General features: G+C 36.3%; 2 protein-coding genes across 3 annotated transcripts; both read right to left on the bottom strand.

Annotated features, from left to right (window-relative positions):
* Positions 1 to 709: 709 nt before the first annotated feature.
* Positions 710 to 26,728, bottom strand: LOC117292280. Of its 2 annotated transcripts, none has more exons than XM_033774279.1 (7): positions 26,072 to 26,728; positions 11,258 to 11,361; positions 10,805 to 10,840; positions 10,041 to 10,193; positions 9,531 to 9,673; positions 8,737 to 8,853; positions 710 to 744 (listed from the first exon to the last, which is right to left on the bottom strand). In XM_033774279.1, the coding sequence occupies exons 2-6, from the start codon at positions 11,343 to 11,345 to the stop codon at positions 8,758 to 8,760; spliced, it is 516 nt and encodes a 171-aa protein (XP_033630170.1). In that variant the 5' UTR covers positions 11,346 to 11,361; positions 26,072 to 26,728; the 3' UTR covers positions 710 to 744; positions 8,737 to 8,757. The 2 variants fall into 2 exon arrangements, with proteins under 2 accessions (XP_033630170.1, XP_033630169.1); XM_033774278.1 differs by lacking the exon at positions 26,072 to 26,728 and adding an exon at positions 13,895 to 13,921.
* Positions 17,360 to 24,520, bottom strand: LOC117292279 (ER lumen protein-retaining receptor 2). The gene is made up of 4 exons (XM_033774277.1): positions 24,353 to 24,520; positions 23,040 to 23,299; positions 22,311 to 22,563; positions 17,360 to 19,643 (listed from the first exon to the last, which is right to left on the bottom strand). The coding sequence occupies exons 1-4, from the start codon at positions 24,441 to 24,443 to the stop codon at positions 19,609 to 19,611; spliced, it is 639 nt and encodes a 212-aa protein (XP_033630168.1). The 5' UTR covers positions 24,444 to 24,520; the 3' UTR covers positions 17,360 to 19,608.
* Positions 26,729 to 27,701: the final 973 nt, after the last annotated feature.

Here is a 27,701-nt window from a genome sequence, read left to right as displayed (position 1 = left end):
CCAATTATGATACATTATATACTGTTACAAGCTTGAAAAGGATTTCACTAACAACAATTCATTTATTCAAAACTAAATTTTGCATAAAATTACTTCTATAACATCTGTTCAAACATCCGTTAACAAGAAGCAACAATAATATTTCAAAGAACATTGGAAGAAGCAATGTATTAAGTATTAAACAAATCCACTAATTAAAATTGTTTGAATCCACAGTACAATTAAATTTGTAATTTTGTTTTAATAAACAACAATAGACAATCACAGTTCATGAATAGAATTTTACTTTGATAGTCATTCATAATCATTCCACACATTTCAAAATATTTAAAAAATTTAATTTTTAATCATTTCCATAAATTCCAAAGGTTTATGTTTTTCTTGTTCTTTTAAAACTTCCTGTAAAACTCGGTAGAAAAGTGCATTATACAAAACTAGATATTCATTAATTCATTATGTGATTATGCAGTTTGGCCTTCCGGAAGCGTTAAAATAATCATAAATTGTATTTAATAAATAAAAAAATCACAGCAGATTTAGAAAACCTGAAGTCTTAAAAAGAAATGTATCTACTGCAATAATTAATCGAAGATTTCCATCACTTGTCCGTGCCAATGGCTTTGGCTTCAGCCGGATTGGTCTATTCTTCAACGTTATGCTCTAGCCAACGACCATAGCCGTAATTTCAACATTGGCTTCTCTTTTCTTCTTTCCCATTATCACTTTCTGCATGGTTTTAACTGACTGCAAAAAAACAAAAAGGGTGGGATATTACAAACTGAGATACAGTTTATGCGTACGTTGGTTAGGAAAACATGGCATAGGCATGTAGGCCTACATGACAGATATTATATCAATAGGCCTAAATAATTTAATTATTTTTTATTCACCCTATACACCGATGTGTATTTAGAGGGAAAGTACACTATTGGTAATTGTCAAAGACCAGTCTTCTCACTTGGTGTACCCCAACATAAGCAAAATAAAAAGCGAAAATTTGAACTAAATTGGTCATCGAAGTTGCGGGAAAAAAAGATGAGAGAAAAATCACCCTTGTACTTTGGACGAATTTGTGTGTTTTCAGTTAGGAATAAAAGACTTCTAGCTACACTCAGAAAAAGAATGGTAAAAAAAAGTTATGTTAAATGTGTTAAGTGAAAAAATACTTAACATAAGTAAAAATTAATGAAAAATTTAAACAAAATGTTTGTGTAAATAAAAAACTACTCAAATAGTTAGTAAAACTAATAGTTTACATAACTTAGCAACTTTAAACACATATTATGCAAATTTTACTGAACTGGTTGTAAAAGTTTACATGGTGTTTAGTAAACCACGATATTTTACTCAAGTATTGTGCAAAATACGCAGCGTGTGACTTGTCTGCTGGGGTCGCGCTCTGCAGTACCACAGTGTAACCACACACAACGTAACGAAATGGATCTCATGAAAAAAAAACCTTCTTGAGTGGAACTTCCCTCATTTAGTTGAGACGTTTGAAGGTAAGTACTATAACATATTTCTGTATTGATGTTATTATCTGTAGTGATAGACTATACACGACTCGTTAGCACGAGTTAGCACAGATAAAGGGACAGTTGAACGTCATATTTTGACTGACAACACTTTTGAACAGTGACTTGAATATCACAAATACATACGTAGGTCTGATCAATGGTCCCCGTATTGTGCACATAGTACACGTACAGCATGCATCGTTGAAGACCATTGTACACATGTACATCGCCACTGTGTTAAAGCACCACCACTGCATACAGCCACGGTGCATCAGGCCAATGATTGGGCTAACTTTAATCTCTCATTTGTTCAGAAGAACAATCAAATAACTTTTCAACATTTTGTCTTTACAAGATACTGACAAATGATACAACTGACTTAAAATGCAAATTCTGGGAGAGGGGAATCGCACAAACACATCTACCCTTTGTTTATTTTAACCTGTTAAAGGAATTATTCAAGAAATCTCACCCCCCCCCCACACAAAAAAAAAGGACGAAAGAAAAAGAACAAAAAGAAAAATCAGATAAAGATCAAGAAAAATCAAAGTTTTCAGGTAGCCTACTGTTTGTTATGTGGGATTGCATATATAGCACCAAAATTATCTCTCCTCCTGGGATCCTATCACCTTATTCCAGAACTGCAAGTCTCCATCATTGAACCTTTTGTTGATTTGTTTATTTTTTAAGCCCCTATGTATTTGTTTATTTATTTTATTTTATTTCAATTTGTATTTGTACTTTTTTAAATTTATGTGCATGTACATCATGTACAAATTGTATTGCACATACATTGCAGTACTGGAACGTTGTCTCTATTGAAGTGTTGTAATATGATAATTAAACCACTATTGATATAAAATAATGGTTTAATCTGACATTGTGTGTACCCCCATCCTTAAGACAATCAGATTAAATCATTATTTTACAGCAAAATTGGTTTAATTGTAATATTACAATACTTTAAGTTCATTACAGACAATATACACGTGTCATACAATTTGTACTGCACCCCCATTGAAATTTAACCTATTGTGTTTAATATTATTCCCCTTTATGCAGGAAAACACAAGTTTGGACCAGTATTTGAAAGACATCAACAGGGACACCAGATCGCAACCATGCTGATATTAGGTGGGTCTGCACTGGCTCCACAGCAAGTGTTCGTAATTTTTGAGCAAATGCATTTGAACAGTCATCCCTTGTGAAAGCACTGGATGTGTGTTTCAAAACACATTTTGTCTTCGACTTGAGCTACCAGGAGGAGTGTTCTGGCGTTTGGGAGTTCATTGAATTGGTTGTGTTTGAACTCAAAGGCGGTGTGAAGAGCAGCACTATTCGAGAGTTCAGGGCTTACTGTTCATCTCATGATGCATCTGATTAATGTTGACCATTCCATAAGCATTGTAGTTAAAGAAGTTCTTGCACAAAATGTTTGCAAATACGTATCAAAATCATAAGAGATGTGATAGTTGTGATAGTTTGGATTTATGGAACAACCTTACAGTTTAAATAGGAACTCAAAGGTCAAATTCAAATTTGTATTCAACACCCTTCCAGTTTTGTCAAATTTGTCAAAATGTCAAATTCAACGCCGTTTTGATTGCTTAGCGACAATGAGGATAAACCAATAATTCCCCATACAAATTGTTCAAACCCAAAATTGAATTTTTACCATGGAGTTCTTCTTTAAGCTGTGTTAGCCTGGAAGTATTTATTCTGACCTTGCCAATTAATGTAATTTGACCATTCCAGAAGCATTGTAGTTAACCCTCTAGTCCCTGCACCGCCCGAGTTTCTGAAAACCAATTTTTCAAGATTCTTGCAGTAAATAACTGGAATCGTAGTTCAATTTTTAAAAGATAGCTTAATATTTATGCACAATTTTTTACCCTTTCGGTAATGTTTGTATAAAAGTACAAGCTCCCATTGGGAACAATAATCGGCTCTCGAATATTTTTTTGGAAGGATAAAATGGACACAATAGCTTTTCAAGGCTTTAATCTGACTCAATGCTCAAACTAATTAAATGCGAAGGCGTTAGTTTTCGACAATATCAATATTAATGATGAATAAATACAGTTTCCTTTGTGTTTACTAATTGGTATGAGCTAAATTATTTCATCGTCATTAGCTTCGATGAAATAATTTAGCTCATACTAATTAGTAAGCACAAAGGAAACTGTATTTATTCATCATTAATGATTGATGATATTGTCGAAAACTAACGCCTTCGCATTTAATTAGTATGAGCATTGAGCCAGATAAAAGCCTTGAAAAGCTATTGTGTCCATTTTATCCTTACAAAAAAATATTCGAGAGCTGATTATTGTTCCCAATGGGAGCTTGTACTTTTATACAAACATTACCAAAAGGGTAAAAAATTGTGCATAAATATTAAGCTATCTGTTAAAAATTGAACTACGATTCCAGTTGTTTACTGCAAGAATCTTGAAAAATTGGTTTTCAGAAACTCGGGTGGTGCAGTGAAAGTTCTTGCACAAAATGTTTGCAAATACGTATCAAAATCATAAGAGATGTGATAGTTGTGATAGTTTGGATTTATGGAACAACCTTACAGTTTAAATAGGAACTCAAAGGTCAAATTCAAATTTGTATTCAACACCCTTCCAGTTTTGTCAAATTTGTCAAAATGTCAAATTCAACGCCGTTTTGATTGCTTAGCGACAATGAGGATAAACCAATAATTCCCCATACAAATTGTTCAAACCCAAAATTGAATTTTTACCTTGGAGTTCTTCTTTAAGCTGTGTTAGCCTGGAAGTATTTATTCTGACCTTGCCAATTAATGTAATTTGACCATTCCAGAAGCATTGTAGTTAACCCTTTAGTCCCTGCACCGCCCGAGTTTCTGAAAACCAATTTTTCAAGATTCTTGCAGTAAATAACTGGAATCGTAGTTCAATTTTTAAAAGATAGCTTAATATTTATGCACAATTTTTTACCCTTTCGGTAATGTTTGTATAAAAGTACAAGCTCCCATTGGGAACAATAATCGGCTCTCGAATATTTTTTTGGAAGGATAAAATGGACACAATAGCTTTTCAAGGCTTTAATCTGACTCAATGCTCAAACTAATTAAATGCGAAGGCGTTAGTTTTCGACAATATCAATATTAATGATGAATAAATACAGTTTCCTTTGTGTTTACTAATTGGTATGAGCTAAATTATTTCATCGTCATTAGCTTCGATGAAATAATTTAGCTCATACTAATTAGTAAGCACAAAGGAAACTGTATTTATTCATCATTAATGATTGATGATATTGTCGAAAACTAACGCCTTCGCATTTAATTAGTATGAGCATTGAGCCAGATAAAAGCCTTGAAAAGCTATTGTGTCCATTTTATCCTTACAAAAAAATATTCGAGAGCTGATTATTGTTCCCAATGGGAGCTTGTACTTTTATACAAACATTACCAAAAGGGTAAAAAATTGTGCATAAATATTAAGCTATCTGTTAAAAATTGAACTACGATTCCAGTTGTTTACTGCAAGAATCTTGAAAAATTGGTTTTCAGAAACTCGGGTGGTGCAGTGAAAGTTCTTGCACAAAATGTTTGCAAATACGTATCAAAATCATAAGAGATGTGATAGTTGTGATAGTTTGGATTTATGGAACAACCTTACAGTTTAAATAGGAACTCAAAGGTCAAATTCAAATTTGTATTCAACACCCTTCCAGTTTTGTCAAATTTGTCAAAATGTCAAATTCAACGCCGTTTTGATTGCTTAGCGACAATGAGGATAAACCAATAATTCCCCATACAAATTGTTCAAACCCAAAATTGAATTTTTACCTTGGAGTTCTTCTTTAAGCTGTGTTAGCCTGGAAGTATTTATTCTGACCTTGCCAATTAATGTAATTTGACCATTCCAGAAGCATTGTAGTTAACCCTCTAGTCCCTGCACCGCCCGAGTTTCTGAAAACCAATTTTTCAAGATTCTTGCAGTAAATAACTGGAATCGTAGTTCAATTTTTAAAAGATAGCTTAATATTTATGCACAATTTTTTACCCTTTCGGTAATGTTTGTATAAAAGTACAAGCTCCCATTGGGAACAATAATCGGCTCTCGAATATTTTTTTGGAAGGATAAAATGGACACAATAGCTTTTCAAGGCTTTAATCTGACTCAATGCTCAAACTAATTAAATGCGAAGGCGTTAGTTTTCGACAATATCAATATTAATGATGAATAAATACAGTTTCCTTTGTGTTTACTAATTGGTATGAGCTAAATTATTTCATCGTCATTAGCTTCGATGAAATAATTTAGCTCATACTAATTAGTAAGCACAAAGGAAACTGTATTTATTCATCATTAATGATTGATGATATTGTCGAAAACTAACGCCTTCGCATTTAATTAGTATGAGCATTGAGCCAGATAAAAGCCTTGAAAAGCTATTGTGTCCATTTTATCCTTACAAAAAAATATTCGAGAGCTGATTATTGTTCCCAATGGGAGCTTGTACTTTTATACAAACATTACCAAAAGGGTAAAAAATTGTGCATAAATATTAAGCTATCTGTTAAAAATTGAACTACGATTCCAGTTGTTTACTGCAAGAATCTTGAAAAATTGGTTTTCAGAAACTCGGGTGGTGCAGTGAAAGTTCTTGCACAAAATGTTTGCAAATACGTATCAAAATCATAAGAGATGTGATAGTTGTGATAGTTTGGATTTATGGAACAACCTTACAGTTTAAATAGGAACTCAAAGGTCAAATTCAAATTTGTATTCAATACCCTTCCAGTTTTTGTCAAATTTGTCAAAATGTCAAATTCAACACCGTTTTGATTGCTTAGCGACAATTAGGATAAACCAATAATTCCCCATACAAATTGTTCAAACCCAAAATTGAATTTGACCTTGGAGTTCTTCTTTAAGCTGTGTTAGCCTGGAAGTATTTATTCTGACCTTGCCAATTAATGTAATTTGACCATTCCAGAAGCATTGTAGTTAAAGAAGTTCTTGCACAAATTGTTTGCAATAAAGTATCAAAATCATAAGAGATGTGATAGTTTTGATTTATGGAACAACCTTACAGTTTAAACTGTGTTAGCCTGGAAGTATTTATTCTGACCTTGCCAATTAGGAAGATTTTTTGTAATTTTTTAAATTCACTGAAATTGTTGACTGATTATGAAACATACAGAAAACCCATTTTTGCACATGTGATGTTTTGGATTGTTAATATTATTACCATTAAATTTTTATTAAAAAGTTGTTATCTTGAAATTCATGTTGTAGTCGCCAAGTCTCAGTATTTATGATGTGTCCATTTATTACAGCCCTAAACTCCATGAAATAACACTTTGCTAGTATTCAACACAAGCATTGTGTATATTATTACCAGTTTTAAAGGCACACAGTTTACATTAAAAATCGGTAAAATCTATACTTCAAAATTGAGTAATTATTTTACATGAGTGGATTTATACCCAGCAATTCAGTAAAAAAAAATACCCAATATTGATGTAAAGTTTTACACAACTATTTACATTGTAAAGCGGTAAAGTCTTACGTCACAATTAAGTAATATTTTACATGAGTGGGTTTACCCAACAATTCAGTAAAGAAAACTACCCAATATTTATGTAAACTTTTACACAGCTATTAAGCAAGATATTACCCAACGCCTGTTGGGTAAAGTTTTACCTAATAGTTATGGTGTTCGCCCACTACATCTAAAACAGGTAATATTTTACACAAGTTGTGTAATCTTTCCTCTGTGTGTAGAAGTATTTTATTATTTCAGTGAGAAGTTACCTCTTTCTCAAAAACTACGTTACTTCAGAGGGAGTCGTTTCCCACAATGTTTTATAATATCAACAGCTCTCCAATGCTCGACCAAGTCAATTTGAAGTTAATATTTGTCTTGAGTAATTACCAAACGTGTACCTTCCCTTTAAGGCCTATACAAATCTGTGCAAGGATGAAAAAAAAATTATATTATTTATCCCCGATGCAAAATAACATTTTTTTTAAATCTTTAGAACTGGTTGCCCATCGCTCGCATTTCCAAATCCAAACAATAATCATTCGATCCATTTAATCAGAACTAGGCCTATATTCTGTGTAATAGTGGTAACATGCATTAAGTGGCACATGGTTGACGGGTAACGCCGATCTTAATGTGGTGTTTTAATTGCTTTTGATGGCGCTTTAATAGACCGTCGGGCTTGTTGCCGTGACAGCTAATTATACAAATGATAAATGATCTTTAGCATTTTTTAACCAACGGCAAAAAGACCTGAACAAACGTTGCATGAAATGAATCAAACAAGATAGTGACTGTGATTTAATTGTGATGTTATATGGAATATAAAAAACTCCTGAATCACACGGGTCAGAGTGATCCAGGGCCCATAGTTTCAATAATTATGGATGGTGGATGGTTCTGCACAGTGACCGTCCTTTTAAAGGAATATTACAGAATTTGTTAGAAAAAAAATCTTCCAAGATCACAGATTTACATAAAACTAACACGGTCTAATGATAATGATAGTATAAAACATCTTTTGAATTATTTCTGTCTGAAATGTCATTGATGAGAAATAAACAAATGAAACTGAATTCCCGTTTGGAGTTTATCGCCCAGTGAGCTGCTTTGTTCCTTTTTTTAATCGATGTCATGCAAAATGTTTAATCGGGTTTTTCACTATTTTCTAGATCGATCTCAACCTTTTACAGGTTTGTCAATTTATGTATAATTGTGGATTACATACATTGCTTACACTGCCAGCAACTGTTTTGTTAGCCCCAAAACAATTAAGTAATAACACAATTTAGCGGTTGAATAAATGAATACATTATCATGGTTCAGCAGTAAACGTCCTGCTTTTTTAATGGTAAATTTAAATTGCATTACTATATGAAAATCTCACGGACATTGTCTCGAGATACAATATGGTGATTAATATGAAAATGAAATGTATTTGTAGGAATAATGTTCACTCATCACCAAAAGACTCGATGAGCGGAAACTTGTTATCAATACACTGTACATGTAATACAAAAACTGTGTGTCATATTGTTGTTAGGAATATTGCAAGAAATATGAATATATTTGTTAAATACTGTATGTAGGGTAGGTTTTTTTTTAGCCTTTTATTGATATAACAAAACATATTGTATTTTGTGTTTAGTTTTTAAATCTCCCCACCATGGCCATAATATGCTTCCCTTACCCAGTTCATTAACTTCAGTCACTACAACTCCTCTTTCTTCTGTCCTGATCCTCTTTCGGTTCGTTTTTTGCCCGTCATCTTTCCTTTTCCTGTCTGATCACGGACAGCCTTCCTTGTCTATTTTTTCAAAATTAGAAACAACATCAGCTTATACATGTAATTATCTAAAATCTTTACTCAGAACGTAATATAATAGTGGGCGTTTTGTTTTATGAAAGAGTCAATTTTGTTCTGATTTTTTACTTGTAAATAGATAAAGGTATCACGCCACCAATCTGTATCAGTGAGAATGTCGTTACATTGTTGGTCACTTAATGATATTAAATGAAAACCGAATGAAGAACAATCTTATTATCAAAATAAAAAGGAGTGGAGTTTTGCAAAGAAACAAGAACTGCGCTTGTATCTATATCTTTTAAATGTTATTAACAAAAACTAATTTTCAAAGTAAGAAGGAAAGGAACTACACTTTAATTGATTCTATTTTTTGTATTAAAACTAAAAAACAAAGAAAGAAGGACAGGAATTTTGCAAAGAAGCAGTAACTACGCTTTTTCTACAATGGAATTTAGCAAAGAAGCAGTAACTACACTAGTATATTGATCCTACGCTTATACAAAAACTACAAAACAAAGGAGGAAAATAATTTTGCAAATAAGCAGGAACTCTAACTCTAACGCTCGACTCAAATGTTTGTTTGTTTTAAACTACTTATCGCAATCTAAGAAGGAATGGAATTATGCAAAGAATTATACTTTATTTCTACTTTATTTTCATAAAAAAAAAATACTTACCGGTCCTTTATACTTATTGATACGGAAACCAGTTCTGTCTACCCCCACACAAGCATCAGTGACGTCAAAGCAGAGTGCAATCTCTCTCTCCTCTGGGTCAGAAAACTCCTTGAAGACTTGGGTAATTTCTTTCTTATAATCACCTGCAAAAACATAACAAGTTTCATTTAAAATGTCCACTTTATAAAAAAACATGATAAATAGGATAAACAGTTAGACATTTTGCACGTTTTTTTAGAGTTGGATGCAAATCCAATTCGTGATCATTTTTAGTTAGTTGCCATGATTTATTTCCTGGTATTGTATGTCTGTGGGTGTGCCCACGACCGGCATAATATAAAGGGCGCCCACTCTTGAGATGCATGATGCATCACTTTTTTCCATTTTATACTGTGAATAATTGCCGGCCCAGATCTAGTCGTCTTGCAAGACGCACCAGCCACATTTCGTGATTACACAACTCGGGCGTCTTGGAACCAAGACTAACCTTCATCACGAAAACATACTTACTTGCCCAGTAGTCACAAACTTTTTGCATGTTAGGAGGACTGAACTCATAGGCGCGTAAATGTTCCGTGTTACATGTTCTCTTTAGGACGTCTTTAATCTGGACGTCAATCTTGTCTTTGGAAGTGTGCCGTCTGTTCATCAATTTTGTGGCTTCTGAAAAGGGGGAACATGATAACTCACAACTTAACCTTTATCTTGAGAAGTCGGCTGATGGGCCTTATTGAAGTTCGTGTTTAAAGGCAAGGAATATATGTGGTTTGTGTAAACATTCGTTTGTTTTAATCCTAATTATGTTCTCGAGAAAGAACTAATTTTCCACTAAAATATTTGAGTTTGATTTCGAGACCTCAGAATTTGAATTTGAGGTCCCGAAATCAAGCATCTGAAAGAACACAACTTCGTTTGACAAGAGTGCTTTTTCTTCCATTATTACCTCGCAACTTCGACGACCAAAAAAGAGTTCAAATTTTCACAGGTTTGTCATTACCAATAGTGTCCAGTGTCTTTATAGAGACAACTATTTTATTGCTTTGCCAAATGTGATTTGGTTGTGATTAGATTTGAATCTATCAAAATCAGAAAGAGGGAACGAATAATGAGGCGCTGAAGGAAAGAAAGATTTTCTATAGCTTGTTTTTGTTTCAATTCTGAACTGCAGTGTACCAGTTGATTTGCCTATTCAGATAACCATATTAGCCCTTTTGGCCTTTCTATACGTTGCTCATATTTATAAAATAAAATAAAAATCAAACGGCCACACTTACCTGTTACAAATGCATGGCAGCCTTCACAAACGACCTCTACACAAATAAACACAAATGTAAATTATCAATTAAACAAATTTACAAAAAAATACATGAAACTAGTTCTTTTTAAAGTTTACAATTAGGTATAATTAGATTTATAGACCTTATTTGTTTTCTACAGGCAGAGTGTATACTCAACAAGTCAATTGAAAACTTTAAATCTAACAGTAAGGAATACACTGTGATTGTGGAACCTCAGTGGGTATAAATATATATCTTTTACTTGTGTGTCAGTGCATAATTATATCATTTTGGGACAAGTTGTGTTTTTGCAAGTACGTGTCATTAAGTTCAATCCTTTAAAATTTTATCGTTTTTGTTTTTTAATCACCATGTTATTTATTTGAACAAGAAAATAAGTGGCTTACTTTTTCCTATACGCCCCCCCCCCCTCTATTTTAATGGCCTTACCTTTCGCAAACTTTGTGGGTTTATATGGAGTGGCATAATCCACCATTAAAACCATCAAGAAAATGCTAACTATCCACTGCAACTGCATCGTGCGTTTGTGGTTCCTGAAAAACAAAGAAACACAGAATTAAAATATAAATGTCAAATGGGTCCCGTGATCTAAGTCCTGCCTGCCAACCTCGAGGCTCTAATAAATGGTGCTTAAAAACATACTTGGTGAAATGAGCAATGTTGAGAACTGTTGATGGTATAAAACATTGTGATAAACGGCTCCCTCCGAGGTAACGTAGTTTTCGAGAAACAGGTAATTTTCCATGAATCTGATTTCTCGAAGTCAAGCATCTGAAAGCACACAACTTCGTGTGACAAGGGTATTTTTTCTGTCATTATTATCTCGCAACTTCGACAACAGGTTTGTTATTTTATGTATGTTGAGATACACCAAATGAGAAGACTGGTCTTTGACAATTACCAATAGAGTCCAGTGTCTCGAAAAGATATTACTTTCGAGACCTCAAATTCTGAATCCGAGGTCCCAAAATCAAATTCGTGGAAAATTACTTCTTTCTCGAAAACTATTTCAATTCAGAGGGAGCCGTTCTCACAATGTTTTATATTTTCATCCTCTCCCCGTTACTCCTTAAACCAAGTTAGGTTTTATGCTAATAATTGTTTTAAATAATTACCAATAGTGTCAACTGCCTTTAAAATATTTTCAATCAATAAGGAAATCGAGTCAAATAAACATATATTATTTTAATTAATGTGTAAAAAAAATAATAATTCGAATCATTTCGAACACCCTTATTCCGCGCTTTTACAACTAAATATTTATGAAAGATTCGCGAAAAGCTTCGTTAGCGTTCTCATGTACGTCATAGTTGGGAGCTTCAATAACAAAGCAAACTCCCAGTCATGACGTCAAATGTGTAATTATGACGCGCGCCATCAACGGCAGAAGTGTTTTAAGCTTTTCAAAACCTTGTGGTTTGGGGGCCTGATTTTTTAATCGATAATTTAAAAAAATTCAGAAGTGAGTGAACACATATCAAGACTACATTAAAATGGTGAAATAAAACGCATTATAAACAAGTTGAAACAGCATTTCCGTTAAAAACTTTCTGCGCAAGTACCGGTAGCTGTTTAAAAATTGCAATCATATCAAAGCCGGATCTCTTCCTTGCTCTACGGTCGGATGCAGTGAACGTCCACCGGCCTCTCGAATGTCCTGGCCGTCGCAAGAATATAGACCTTTATCACGGTGTGGTCATCTTGATTTTACTCCATTCCAACTCATTGTTGTAACTAAACCGAGGCTGGACGGAATAATAGTCTGGTGCAGCATGCTCAATGAATGTTAGTATAGCATTCATTATTGGAAACAGGGAACATTACCAAGATGGTGACAGCGTGAAAGGTCAACCACAAAGCCCCGTTAATCACCTCCATAATGAGGCATGAATGTTTACTTCCATGGTAAACATTGTAAAAGGGTCTGGCTCTCTGATCAGCTGATTTGGTCGACCATCGAACCATGGAGTAATTTATTCCTCCATGATCGAACGTAGAATTTCATGGAGGATTTTGAGCCGCCAAAAGGTCGTTGAAGAACCGTATGGTTGAAACATGGAGGAAGAAACTACACTCATGCTACTTGTTGAACGATGTGAACAATGAAGAAGGAATTTGTAAGGTCAAACATTTCTGGCGCTTAAACATAAAATGCAAACTACCCACAACCAGAGAACCTCAAGTTGTGTCACAAATACATGTATACAAATTACAAGTAGGATTTGAAACTTTGCATGATGGAAATACGATATGGAAAGGTTTGTAATAATGACTACATGTATCTCTAAAATGTATAAATGAACTTAAATTCTTACCTCTTCACGGGATCTATTCTACTGTAACAGTGAAGTTGGATTTTAACCAGTGTTACCGGCCCCTTCCAATTAATATTTCTACATGTGGTTAATAAACCAAAGGTACAGCGTGCTGCGGCACTCTTTGACCTTTGTTTAGACTAGCAACGATAGTCTATTGAATGGTTGAATACACAATTCACCTTACACTGCAACGACGCGGAAATACGAGCGCAAGCCTCCTTTGCTTGTCTATGAATCCAAAATCAACAACACTGGCCGATTGTTATCGCACTGACTGTGAACTGTGTAATCAAAAATGGGCCAACCACATGATGCCAGGTCGACTTAAAAAAGACACGCATGATTTAAACAGTAAACAGGGACGGCAAAAGCTTGATTTAATTATATGTAACGCAGGTTTTCCCACAAAAAGGTGGGTAAGATTTTCTCGACATTTGGCGCTCGATATGGGATAATGACCCCGCCCCTTAGGTCTGTATCGTATGACTGGAATCTCTAAGTTGATTTTAGGTGAGCAGGCCTATCACACATTTTCGTACAATACAGGAGGAAATAGGTAACACTGGGGGACACCTTCTGCCCAATTCTGGCATGGCATAATGTACAATGTAGAAGTCTATCCACCAGAATCAGTGGATGAATAAGTCGAGTTCGCTCAACCTTACCCCCCCCCCCCTCACATAAATGATAAATTATGTTTTACTGCTAAGCAAATTGGAGCAGGATACCAATCACGAATGATACATACATGGTATTTTGGCTGGTAACTTTCCTCTCCACGAGCATATTTATTTTACGCTCAGCTATGAAATTCGGCACAGGTCCCATATATTTTATTGGCACGCTCACGGTTCCTGGCTGTTATATCTAAACTATTAAAAGCGTAACCCGCGCACTCTTGGTTTAAAAAATTAGAAGGTCCAGTGGCATGGCATCCTTGTGGAATACAACATGGTTGTGTCGTTTCAGACGTCGGGTTGCAAGTCTACAAAACCCTGACCCGAACTCCCACTTACGAGTTGTCTGATTGGCTGGAGTCACGAGCGATATCTCCTTACATGTGTGGTTGTCTGGTTTTGATATGGGCCACCTGTTGGTCTAAGGGGGGAAGCCGTAGGCTGCACACAGAGCCACCTCTTTAGATTTGAAGTGGGTGGCAACCTCGGACTCCCATTAACAATCCAGAGTGACTCATTGATGTTTCGCAGAGGGGTAAATGGCATTGTGTATAAATACCATTTTGTACAGGGGGTTTAATTTCGCGTGTTAAATAAAAAACATTAGGCTTTAATACATCTGTTACATATGTGTCTATTTCAATTAAGTCACCCATGTATAGGCCTACCCAACTTTCCAGCATTTTTTAAACCCATCAAACAGCAACCCATTGTTGTGAAACTTTATTTGTTCCATTAACTCTGCACCATTAGTGGTACAATCGATATGTCATCCCCCACACACAGAACGTATACACGCAAAAGTTGAAACATTTTCAAAAAGAAAGTGAATACATTACTGATTATTTTCATAGGTTTTGCCAGTTAAACCTACAAAAGAGTACATGAAATCACTGTTTAAGAATAGCATGCTTTCATAGTTACGAAATTTGTGAAACATCAACGGCTGTTTTGAAGCTGTAAACGAACATTCCATTCAAAGTTCTGAAGCAACAAAATTGTTAGATAGCAGTTTGGTCAGGACTCAGGATGTAGATGGTGCCAAATCCGTTTTGTATTAAGCAGTCGGCCGTCAGGTTTTGTTATCGAAAGAGCCCTCATGTACAGCTGAATCGGGTACTTTTTACGAATTTCTCCATACAAAATTAACCAAACTGGCCTACAAACCTTTAAAACAACAAGGCAAATGTTTTCTGAAAGTGAACTAAGTGAGAGGATGTAAGGGTAGTTGGCATACAAACCCTCAAAATAACTAGGCAAATGTTTTCTGAAAGTGAATTAAGTGAGAGAATGTAGGGGTAGCTGGCCTACAAACCCTAAAAATAACTAGGCAAATGTTTTCTAAAAGTGAATTAAGTGAGAGAATGTAGGAGTAGTTATTAAAGACCAATAAAATTACCGTTTCTATTATTTTAGTTTGTATACACGTATATAGTGTTCCACAGATAATTATGATATCATATATAATTGGACATTTTATCAGGGGACTTCGTCACGCGGGGCGCGCGCCCCGGCGGATGTTGACCAGAAAGTTTACATGAGAATTAATTGATATGAGAATAAACTAAAAATTAATGAGGCCGACGCTCTGTTACTCCCAAAAGCGGTGGTAAAAAAAACAGTAGATTAGATGTTGCACAGCATGTTCCGAAAACTCGCTTTATTTGGTGCTCAGACAACTTTGTATGCGTCGTTGGACGTACGCTCAATAAATCACGATGAATGGAGCCTTAGATTTTAAAATCGTGTACACGTCATTGGAAACAAAGCAAAAATCATTCGACAGTTATATAGCAACCAATCATTAAATATATTTATTTTCAAAACAATTTTGCAGAAATTGACTTTGTCAAGTCCATACCAACTGGCGCGTTTTTTTTTATCTGCTGTATACCAGAACTTCTTCCTTTTCAGTCAGATAAACTCCGCGGCTATTAGTGGCTGTGATTATGAGTCTGTTTTAAAAGAGGGTACCACTTTCATACAAGCCTTTTTAGTCGGATATCTCCTCTGCTATTAGCAGCGGTGATTATTGTTGAGGGGGGAGACCAGACTTAGACCACTCAAATCCGTGGCTATCGGTGACTATGGATTTGTTGCTAAGGGAACCAAATACCACTACTGATTCCAAATTCAGCGTGTTATACATAATCCGATTGGCCCATCTCCATATAAATAACCAAACTGGACGTACAGACCCTCAAAATAACAAGGCAAATGTTTCACAAAGTTCGTAACTATGAAAGCAGTTGTACATTTTGCCAAGTGTAACTGAATTATACCAAATGTGCTCAACACAATAAAATAAATGTGTCATTGGAGCAGTGTACGTGCTATATTTTTAGTCGACTAAGCATTATTACCCTTACAGTCATCTTAGCTGGGAAATACTCAGTGCAGTGGATAAAATTGGTACAATGACAAAAGCCGATTGCATTAAAACTATGCGTTAATGAGGCGAAATATAATCCACATTACGGATAATGCATTGGCCCGCTCGATCAACACTAATATAAATTATTACGAAATACCCTACATATCATGCCAAATACCATCATTGCCAAGTACACCCATCCCCAATATTAAAGCTCAATTCCAGAAACAAACACCAATTTCTTTAGTTGGAGAACGCAAGAGAGAAGGTGAAGAGGGGAGGCGACCGCGACGTTTCACAACTAAGTTGTGCACGCTCAACAATAAATTTTTATCAAAATACAACATTAATGACAAATTTCCATACCGATTACATGTATAAATACATTTCTAATCCAATCCTACGAAATGATTATTACCTGTAAGAATACCTCCCTTACCCCACATTTGTATACTAGAATCCTCCTCATCTACGCTAGTCATGGTTATATGAACACACACAAGACTCTCCGAGGTGAACACCCTTTACTAGTGTTTACACTGTGTAAATATCGCTTTAACCATAGAGATAGCAGGGACAGCTCCGAATAAAGTAATTTTCACCAACGCCAATTGGGGCCTTTTCATACCCCAATCTGTATAATTATAGACCACGTTTGCCTAACCTTTGTACATGTACATGTATACACAATTAGAAATACACTGTACATTCCAGGGCAATCCATGGCAGGCTATTAAAACTACAATTGTGCACGTTTACAAGGTACCCCTTTCTGCATTTCACCAAGGATGACGAAAACAAGACAGTGCAATCTTTTGTTTACATTGATGTGACCAGGTTGTTCGTCCTACGTGGTTTACTGTAAAGGAAACCTGAGAAAACTAACTGCGATTGCAGAAGTATCATTCGGCAGTACATTATTTCCTACAGTGTTTTGCTATTGCAAAGAAAGTTATACAACTTTGAAATGCAAACAATGTGTTTTTTTAGAGATCGACTGCAACTGGTTTGGGCTTCCGATTCTTTTCGATTTTCCACATAATGATTTCTCTCGTGCAGGAAATGTATTTCCCATAATTCTCTTTCTTGCGCAAACCTAAAGAAAGACAAGTAATTATTCATAATCAAAAAGCAAAGTTGAAGTATAATAAGACTAGACAACTTATGAAACAACACGCATCGTTTATTTATAAGGTTCGTGGGAATCCAAAATTAAAAAGTCCCCCATTTTAATGGAACACCTTCCTAGTGAAACGTACATGTACACTTACATGTTTTTGAATGCAATACACTAATGTTGACATTATAATGTATTAATGTAAAACAAAAGCTCTTTCGATCACTCTACAAACAAACAAAATAACATAAGTTTTTACATTAGGCAAACAAGACTCTACAAAAACTGTTGATTTCGGGTCACTGTACAAAATATACAAGTTTGGAATACTTGCAATATTATTGAAAAGGTAAATGAAATAATTCAATTGATTTAACCAACAGACTTTGATCAAGCTGAAACTATCATTACAAACAAATGTGTGCAAAATGTCATAACCAATCGAGCGATGATAAGCTGCAGCACTTAACAAATATTTTTCATAATTTCTTGTTGTCTTCAAAGATATGAAAGGGATTGTAACCAAATCGAACCAACAACCTGTACAAGTGAACAAATACTTTCTCTTCGTTCACGACTCTCTTTACATCCAGCACTGATGAATTGAGGTACAAACAAGATGGCCACTGGCCACAATATAAAAGTATTCCCAACGCAACATTACATGCAAAACTTAGATAAAATTCTGACACGGTTGAAATACCAATCCACTCAATTTTTCTGGGTGTTGTCAGTTATACTCACTATCCAAAACATCATATAAGACTTAACAAATAACACAGGAATATCATTACTCATATAAAGCAAAAAAAGCAAAAAAAATAAAAATGTAACAATCGGATTTCATTTTAATTATCTACTCGTGCACTGCTTAAAATGCAGGCTGCTACACTGTTGCCGTGGTAATTTCGACTACCCGATAGAGGCATTTGGCTTTTAATATGCAAATAATCCACACAGTCCAGTTAAAACTATAAAGGGATCAACCTCCCAGCTGGTTAATGAATTTGAAAAAGAAACATCTTTTTGAAACAGAAACGTATTTTTGTGTTATGTACAATTCAAATAGTTAGCAAGAAACATCAAGTAGTGATGATTGGTTAAGACATGGACATGACCTCTGACCATGTGACCTTTGACATAGAGCAACTTGATTTCCCCCATTTATTACCTAAATCTAATCAAATAGAGGATGGAAGAAAACAAAAAACAGTCAGGCACCTTTACATTAAATGAAAATATTCACTGTCACTGTCATTGTGTGAACAGGGAACCCAACAACAATGGCCACACCATAATGACAGACAACATTTGCCACCAAAAGTCAACAGTTCATGGTTACACTGAAGACATCACACACCATCAAACTATGGTGAAAATACAATCCCAAACTTTTGAATTGTGTGAAAACAGTCCACAAGCTTGCTTTAATACTTCTAGTTTATCAACCCCTAAAATTTGCAGCTGGAGGGCTGGAATTACATGGAAGCAACGGCATCTGTTGGCCCTGGTATTGGTCGTAGTGCCCCTTCAAAAGTTTCCTATAGATTATATGATTTTCCAATGGAAGCGCCCATTGGAAAACTAAAATGACCTTGCCCTCTTGAAGATGAAATTCCAGGCCTGCAAATGGTAAAGTTTGAAAAATATTTCACAGCTTCTTAATACTGTAGTTACTGTCTTTGTATTATTATGTCTATTAAATAGTCTACACGCTTTACAGATAGTTTACATAGCATTTCTCTTTGTGTTCCTGCTTCTTTTTAAACACATTTTAGACGCAGGCATGGTAAAAAAATTCCTGAACATACAGACCCCACCCACAGAAGCCACACATGAGCTACAGAAGGCCCGTGGTCAGGGAATCTGACTCACAAAATGGCGAAACCAAGATTTAGCATCTAAGGGTGATGATGGCGTCTGGTAAAATGAGCCCATACCCGCTCTTGGATACCTGTTCATGTGGTAACCGGCTGATACCCAGTTATACCCATCAAAACCCACTTTATATACCCATTTTATGCAAAGCCAGATCCATTTCGCAACATGCCTTAAGGATTTACATGCTCAAAAGAATAAGTCTGCCTCGTGGTAAATGTTCAAGGCACGTCTTGCAAAACTAGACGGGGAAATAATAATGGCAAGTCGAAAACACACCTACAAAAAAAAATACCCAAAAAAGAAGCCTATGTGATCTAAATATTAAAGTTTGTTACAAGTTGAACTTAATAAAAACCCTTGATGAAGAATAACTGTAGGCTGAGCTGACATGCGGCTCGACATGCAGGATGGCTTTATGCAGGTAACGAAAGCTTCTTGCCTTGCATAACTGCAGGAGAAAGAGAACAAGGGTGTAAGGGGAAATTGGTAAAAATATTGAAATTTAATAAAAAGACACAAAACAATTTAAGTATATTTATAGTCATAACTAGACTTTGGTAGCCTCTTACCATCAGTATTAAAGGTAACAAATTGTTTCCACAATCCATTGTCGTGCTTTAAAGGTTTTGAAACGCCCAAATTCTTAGAATCTGATAAGATTGGATTTGGACATCATGCCTAAACCCATGCCAATCATGCTTTGGCTTTGAAATCCCTCAGGAAAAAAAAAATCAGAGAATCAAAGAATTGAGGCATGTGGATTTGTGGTAGTTTGTGTTTATCCATGACAAATTTTCCCTCTGTCTAAAAAACCAGCTGCAGCAGTTGATCATAACCCCAGTACATCACACAGCACAAGGGCCTTCCATCTTTGTACTGCATTTCTTGTACGGTTGAAGCTCTGAAAGTGCAATCCAACTTGTTGATGTTGAGATCCTGTGATAATTTTCTGCAGGATGACGACATCATAGACCCAAGATACAACATCCGAAGATGATCATCTCGCGATGACGACATCTTGAAAGGAGAATGTTGTCTTCCCAATATATATTTTCTCTCAGGTTCTCAACATTTTGAGGTCGCTATCATCCCAAGATGAATTATATTGGAAAGTCATTGACATCCTACGTTCGGGATGTTGATATCCCGAGATCATTCATGAATCTCGGGAGGTCGACATCTTACTTTCAAGATGTCAACATTCTAAGATAAAACATATCGGGAAGAGTCAAGACAAATTGGGAATCCAAAATTAATGGGACACCTTCCTAGTGAAACGAACTCAGAGTTAATGTTATAGGTAAACCAATCAGGCCTTAAACTTCATCTATAAAAAGGGGAGACCATTTTCATTTTGCAAAGGGCACTTCCATTTGAAAAATCTTCAAGTAAATGGGTATTTGTTGAATAGGTACCAAGGCCAAGACCAGGGGCAACAAAGGCCATGGCCTCCCAGGTCGCATGAAATTGCAAGGTCGCATGAATGTAGGATAACACACAATTGCAGTATAAAATAACACACAGTTCTCTGTCTTTTCACACACCAAAATAAAGATAGTTGGTATCCTAGTATTAGGCAAACAAGAATGAGCTTTTTTAGGATTAGCGTTAAAGATTACACCCTAGACCACATTTAGTTATGAGCAATATAATTTATTAACTGTTGCAGCTCCTGCAAAGCCCAGAAGTTAATTGGTGTGGATTAGAGTAAGAACACAGGATTAGTGCCATCATGAAATGTGGTAAACTAAGAAGCGGCCTGTGTACTGTTACACAATTCTTGTGTCAGTCTGATAAAACCCCTTGCATACGACATCATGAGGTCAAACAGCTCCATCACTGAGGTCAAACCAAAAAATGCATTGAATGAGCATTGTATGTGGTGTGAACATTAAAACACATGCCTTGAATTAACCCAAAGCATCCACAGCAATTGCAGCGGTGCCGTGTGCTTTTGTTGTGATGTCCAACACATGTTTACATTTTTCTCATAGATGTGCCCCTTACCAGAGGAAAATTGTTGCGCCCCCTTCAAGAGTGAAGTTCAAGGCCTGGTGTATGCGAGGGGTCTATGCAAAATAAGATGGCAAGCAACACTTAGCTGAGGCTGTGTCAGATTTAAGCGATTACGGCTATTGGCTATGACTATTGGCTGCAGCAACAACATTGACAAATTGTATTTTTCTGTGTTGTGGCTGCAGCAACAGCCGAAGCCGTAAGTGTGGACATGTCCCAACACACAACATATCAGTCAACACATAGCATATAGGAACACATTAGGCTGTGGTTTGGGACAGCAGAGGATATAAAAGAAGCTCTCACTCTCTCTGAGAAGTCATTATGTCTTTGTGACAAAAACGATTTCTCAGATAATAATATGAAACACCAACCGACACATAATGATTGCTAAAGATAATCTAAGCAAGTTTAGGCGGCGTGAAGGTTACACAGAGATGCAGGGATATTCAGCTTACTTTAAATCAAAATTTCTCAAATGATAGTTTGATATCCCCAATGGAGCAATGGCTTCTAAAGGTCCAACTCGTATCCGCTTTCTTTTTCAGGGTCCACCAAAAGCGGCTCTGAAAATAATTACACAGCTAATGTAACTGAAAGGTAGAGTGTCATAAGGTACGTCCTATTATATTCAGGATACCTTGCAGACATTCTGTGTGATAACACTGTTTTTCTGAAGCCCGATTCATAGTTCCTGGGAGTTCAAAAGCAATGCTTGTTTTTGCTGCAAATGTTTTGAAAAAGGAGAGCACTGGGCAACTTCTGCGATCTATTCGTTGAAAACGCATGTAGTCAAAATCCTTATCGCAATCACATTCGCATTTGAAAGAAGTATGACCTAGACTTTAAGAGAGCACTACGCACAAAACAGAGTTGGCCTTCAACAGAGCATCAGTAAAAGGGCAGTTTTGTCAGAAAAAGACAAACATGAAAAGTTTCCCCTTAACTTTCATAAAAGCCTGTCGGTGAATCTATTGGGCTTCACTGCAGGATAAGGCCAAACCGCATGGATTAACAGATCTTCAATATTTGTTATGGTAGAAACGAGCCAACAGCATGAAAAGCAAAGCCGGCAGACTTGTCGTTACTCAAACCTTACCTTTAGTGATGTATAGATAGAAAAAGTCGCAATACAGTATCGTCTGCACACAGCCAGCCACGATGGCAATCAGGTCAAAGAAACCCTCAAAGTAGAAGCGGTAGACCCAGTTGACGATGTAGAGAGCTCGGTAAGCACCAAGGGCAAAGAGATAATGGCTTGTGATGGACTCTGCCTCGCCGGTCTTGCTGATCATGAAGAGCTGTGGTAAGATGGCAACTGACTCCAGGTAGATGGAGAAAGTCCACAGGATCTGATGGGAGGAGACAAAACGCATTTTATTCCAAGAGGTCAAGTCCGAAGTTTCAAAAATTTACATAGTAACATCATGGAGTTGTTGTATGAAAGGGTCATGTCACACAAGGCAATTTACAGAAGAATCTCAAAGAAGAGAAGCCATTCTCAATTGTAAGCATAGACTGAAGTTGGTGGCCTCCAAGTTGCCTCGTGTGACAAAGCCCCTTGCCAGACATGCCAAAGAGGAAATTACTGTGCTCCTTCAATCAAAAGCTAAGTTAAAGGCATGATAATGGAATATCTCGATGTGTTAACATTGCGGTTTTCCATCATCCAATTTCGTTTCTGGCACAAAAAATTTCTGCGTGTATCATACACATCTTCTGACACTTCACGAAGGCAACTGAAGCGATTACCTCCATTCCCCCTGGTCATTGCCCATAGAGTGCCATTAACCAAGGATAAAATGAGCATACAGGCCTGAGAACCTACCTCAAGAGGAGTGAAATCATGGTTGACAAGGAACGCCAAGCCACCCACAGGAACCACCAGGAACTCCATCCTGAACGTGTCATGGTTGCTGTCATAGGTGGCCTTGAACTTGATGTAGATTAAATATACGGTGGCGTAGGCGCACAGAATGTAGATGACTTTCATGAATGTGTTGTAGGGCGAGATGAAATTGGTGAAGAGATCTAGGTACCGCGATGTGAAGACAAGTGCAAAGAGGATCTGACTCTTTCCGGAGATTCCTATTGACAGGTGTTGGGAAGAAGAAGAAACATTCAATTTAACAATGTATTCACAGTTCCTAAAACTTGGAAAATTGCAAAAGTACAATTACTATAATAACACAAGAAATAAACAAATGTAATGCAATCCATAAAGGGCTCTAGTACATAGGATTTGAGGCATTGCATGGTGAGGTATCAATGTATATTTGGTTTGTGGTAACACCATGTGTGTATCTACTTGCCAGGTAGAGTTGTTATTATGGAACTGTCTTGCTTTATTCTACTGCTGTGGAGTAGATAATCGGGCTCTAGTACATTTTAAAGTTGGTAGGGCCTATTTTCTATTTTCACTATTTTCTATTTTCACTATCACTTTATTTATCTGGCCTGAAATTTTATTGTGTCTAACAACTTTTGTTAAACAGACATGCAAACTTTCTTTTACAATTTTGAACATGCTCCTAAAAATATATTGATAATGAAAATGCAAATCAAGAATTAGTTTGATAATGCACATCATTCATCAAATAAAACCATAAAACTAAAAAAGACACAATTACAAAATTACCCAAATAAAAATATATTATGAAAACACAACACAAAAATTTGAGAAACATGCACATTAAGCTGTTACTTCTTAGTTCTTAAAATAAACTGTAAATTTGTATTTCATTGTTGAGACACATTTATAAGGATGAGTTGACTCAGTCACAAAAAAAATAAAAACCCCATTTTATGTTTTATTAATTAATTAAAATCAATTGTGATTGTGATGTGACTGAAAAGAGAGAACTAGAAGTCAACAACACACGTCAAACTATAAAAACAAATTTCTCTCATCGTTCAAAACAATGAAAAAAATATATAAGCTCCCCACATCTACTTCACTTGGGTTACAAAATTCGCCAACCCAGTGGCCAGTGCGATCCAATTTGCCCGTGCCGCAAAAAGTGACCAAATGTCGGTGGCGGTGTTGTTCGGTGTCAACGTGGCCAACCGGTGTCGTGGCGGTAATAAACAAAAATCAAAAGCCAACAACTTTTTTGGTTATTAAAATGTAATGGATCTCACCTGAACAGGACCTGGTCTTCCATATTTTCCAGAGAAGAATTAAGATAGCCAGCAAGTGAGAAAGATCACCAACAAGCCGAAAAACATTCATTTTGATGCTGGTTGTTGGAGGTAAAGCACACGTAAATCGGTCAGGTTACTTCGAAAATGGCTGTAGGTTGACGTGGCGGCAGCGTGAAAAACTAAGTGGTAACCGAGATATACAATCGAACTGTACGTCACCGGCACACAGTGGGTACCAGTGGTATTGACGAATTAAATGGTTACTAAAAATAGTAGACTCGCCCCTCGACCACCGCGCGATTGTGTACATGTATTTCCAATGCGCACTTGCGGTTTGTTTATTCCGGTCCTTGACAATTTTATTCAATGGTTTATGGAGGACACGTCGGTAACAACAGCAGTGTTTTGTGTGTACCTTTTTTGTAAGTTTAATTCTCCACAGATATATAGAAGGTCAAGGATGACCAATGACCTGCCCATGATCAAGTCGAGGTAAAAAAAAAAAAGAATCGTAATAATTTTACCAGGGAGACCCCACCCCAAAAAATGAAACAGCACAGCGTTTTATTTGAAAAAAACTTCCATATGGGTACGCTAGTGAGCACTAGGGTATTAGTGGCGAGTCTATGGAGAGATAGAAAGTGACAGAAAAAAAGTTATCCGTTGTGCGGAGGGTGGGATGGGAAGGGGGGGGGGGGGCCGGTCAGGTTCTTTCCTCACAAAACATCAAAATACCAAAAACATTATGCTATCGGTCTTGTATCTGTAAATGGGGGGGGGGGGACAAATTTGCATTTGCGAAAAAAAATATATGCCCTAGGCCTACAGTATAGATGAAAAGTAGGTAGAGAGGCTACAAAGCTATTTTTCTAGATGAACCACAGACGTTTACACGAAAGTACCCGTAGGTTCAACTATGGAGCAATACTTGCTCCATGGTTGATTGTGTGTATGTATGTGTGTGTTGGTAAGAAAAATACAAAAAAAACACAACAAAACATAGGATTCAAACTGCCTTTGGCTACCGGGCAATCTCCAAGGAGAAAAATTTATATTAAAAAAAAACGGCGCTCTAGCAGCACTTTCGAGTTGATTTTTGCTCTATGATTATGTTTTCATCACGATGTCTTAAAAAAGTAACATATCCGTGTTAAAGAAAAAAACGTGTAGTGTGAACACCGTACTTGCACTGCTCCGTGTTAGTGTGGAACTGGGTTAAATTGGCTCTGGGTTAAATATTGTAGTGTGAAAGGAATCTCCGGGACGGTAAGTTTTAATCCGTGTAGAAAACTTTTACACGGGTCACAACTTACACGGATCAAGGTTGAGTAGTGTGAATAGGGCTTATTTGTATCACAGGCATATTTCTTCTCGGGTGGGATTCTAACCCACGACCCTTGCAATTCTAGCATTGCAAGGGTCGTGGGTTAAAATCCCACCCGAGTATTAAATATGTCTGTGCATGTTTTCACAGGACTCGGGGAAAGTACACAAGAGTACAGTGCACACATCAGTGTATGGGTAAAACAAAACCATTAAAACACAACTTTGTTTCAACTTTACAGTTACTTTCAATTTCATCTGCATTATTGTTGTTCTTTTATGTTCCCCTTGTTAAGGCTGGATCGACCATCATTCCACCATGCATCAACCATTACACGTTATTTGGCAATTGAAACAAGATTTACCCGAAGCACATTTTGTACGTTTACTTACCCTACACGAAAATAATGTAAATTGTGTGGGATTGTCAGTTGGTCTCCATTCTCCAAAAAGGTCGTGGACTCGACTACAACACTCCTATTTGTCGGGATAACTCACTTAGTAGGAATTCTCTGAGAAGTGTTCACTAAAAGTGTTCACAGATTAATTTTAATGTTAAAAACTACGAAACGGTTCCTTCCAAAAACCAAAGGCATACCTTGCCTATATAAGAGGTAGCTTTTTAGAGCGTATTTGGATCTGTAACGTTTATAAGAATATGTTATCTTTGTAAAAGCTTGGCTGATAGTTCAGTTGTATTTTTTAAGTTGTAAAAACCAAGTTGCATTGTTACTATTCGTATAGCCAAGTTAACAGTCAGTTTATTGTGTAACCGCCATGCCACTTGAATTGCAAGAGTTATAACATGATGGAAAATGCGTTCTCCGTGATTATAAGTAGGCCAACGCATGTGGCTGCATTTAGAAATACTGCGCGCCAACCGTCTGCATGCTCTTTTATAGGGTACTGCGCACGCGGCAACTTTCACAGGCAACTTGGTAGGCAACCAACTGCAGCGCATTCATAAAATGACTTGTGTGCCCAGTTTCATAGAGATGCTAAGCACAAACAAATTTGCTTAGCATGAAATTTCTTCCTTGTTAAAAACAGGATTACCCACCAAATTTCCACATGATTTTCAGGATAAGCAAACAACAGCTGAATACCAGTAACAAGCAATCTGCAACAAATGGAAATTTAGTCGATAATCCTGTTTTTATGAAGGAAGAAATTTCATGCTAAGCAAATTTTTGTGATAAGTAGCTCTATGAAGTGGGCCCAAGTCACATAGCACATTGAGTAATTGTTCAAACAATGTCTTACGATCCACAAGAAAAATAAGTGTGAACACTCGGATTGCCTGAAACTGGTTGCCTGTAAATTGCCTCTTGCCATGGGCCTATGAGGAATGGATAATTATTGTTTAAAGCGGGGGACGCACCTCAGCACAAAACAAAATAAAGCGCGTCTGCAATTTCCGCCATTTTTGGGAGTCAATTCCCACGTGTTCATCGACTCCCAAATGGGAGAGGCCTTTTTAATAGTGGTGGACACATTATTGTTACCATGGTGGAAGAAACCTCCACCTCCATAAACTCGTTTGTAAATACCAACCAAACTGCCAACCATATCTCGAAAAGGCTCAGATTTCACTATTAAATTCGACCTTCACGGGACGGGCAACGAATCGGTTTTTTGTGTGTTTTTTCACGCCAAACTTGTTTCTCGTAAACACCTTTGTGTGTTACATGGGAAAATTCACTATATGCAACAGTTGTTGATGAACCATTTTGGCTATTTTTGATAATAAACAAATTTTACAGCTTGACGCAGCTCAAAGTGAAACCCAAAGTTGCTCGTAATGATTGAGTTTACCCGGAACTCTGACTAAATGTGGCTGAATTATCTTTATAAAATTTCATTTATAGGCCAATTCTTAGTAAACAAAGGTAAAATGTAAATTAATTAGCAAAACAGTAGGCCTATATAGTCAACATGTATAATTAAATAATTTAATAAATAAATAAACAAAACAGAAATAATATAAAAGAGTCAATCAATCAATCAATAAACAGATAAATAA

The sequence above is a fragment of the Asterias rubens genome, chromosome 7 (genome assembly GCF_902459465.1).
Source record: "Asterias rubens chromosome 7, eAstRub1.3, whole genome shotgun sequence".
NCBI classification, from domain to species: Eukaryota; Metazoa; Echinodermata; class Asteroidea; order Forcipulatida; family Asteriidae; genus Asterias; species Asterias rubens.
Note: the sequence above shows the minus strand (reverse complement) of the source record. Positions and strands in the feature narration are given on the sequence as shown.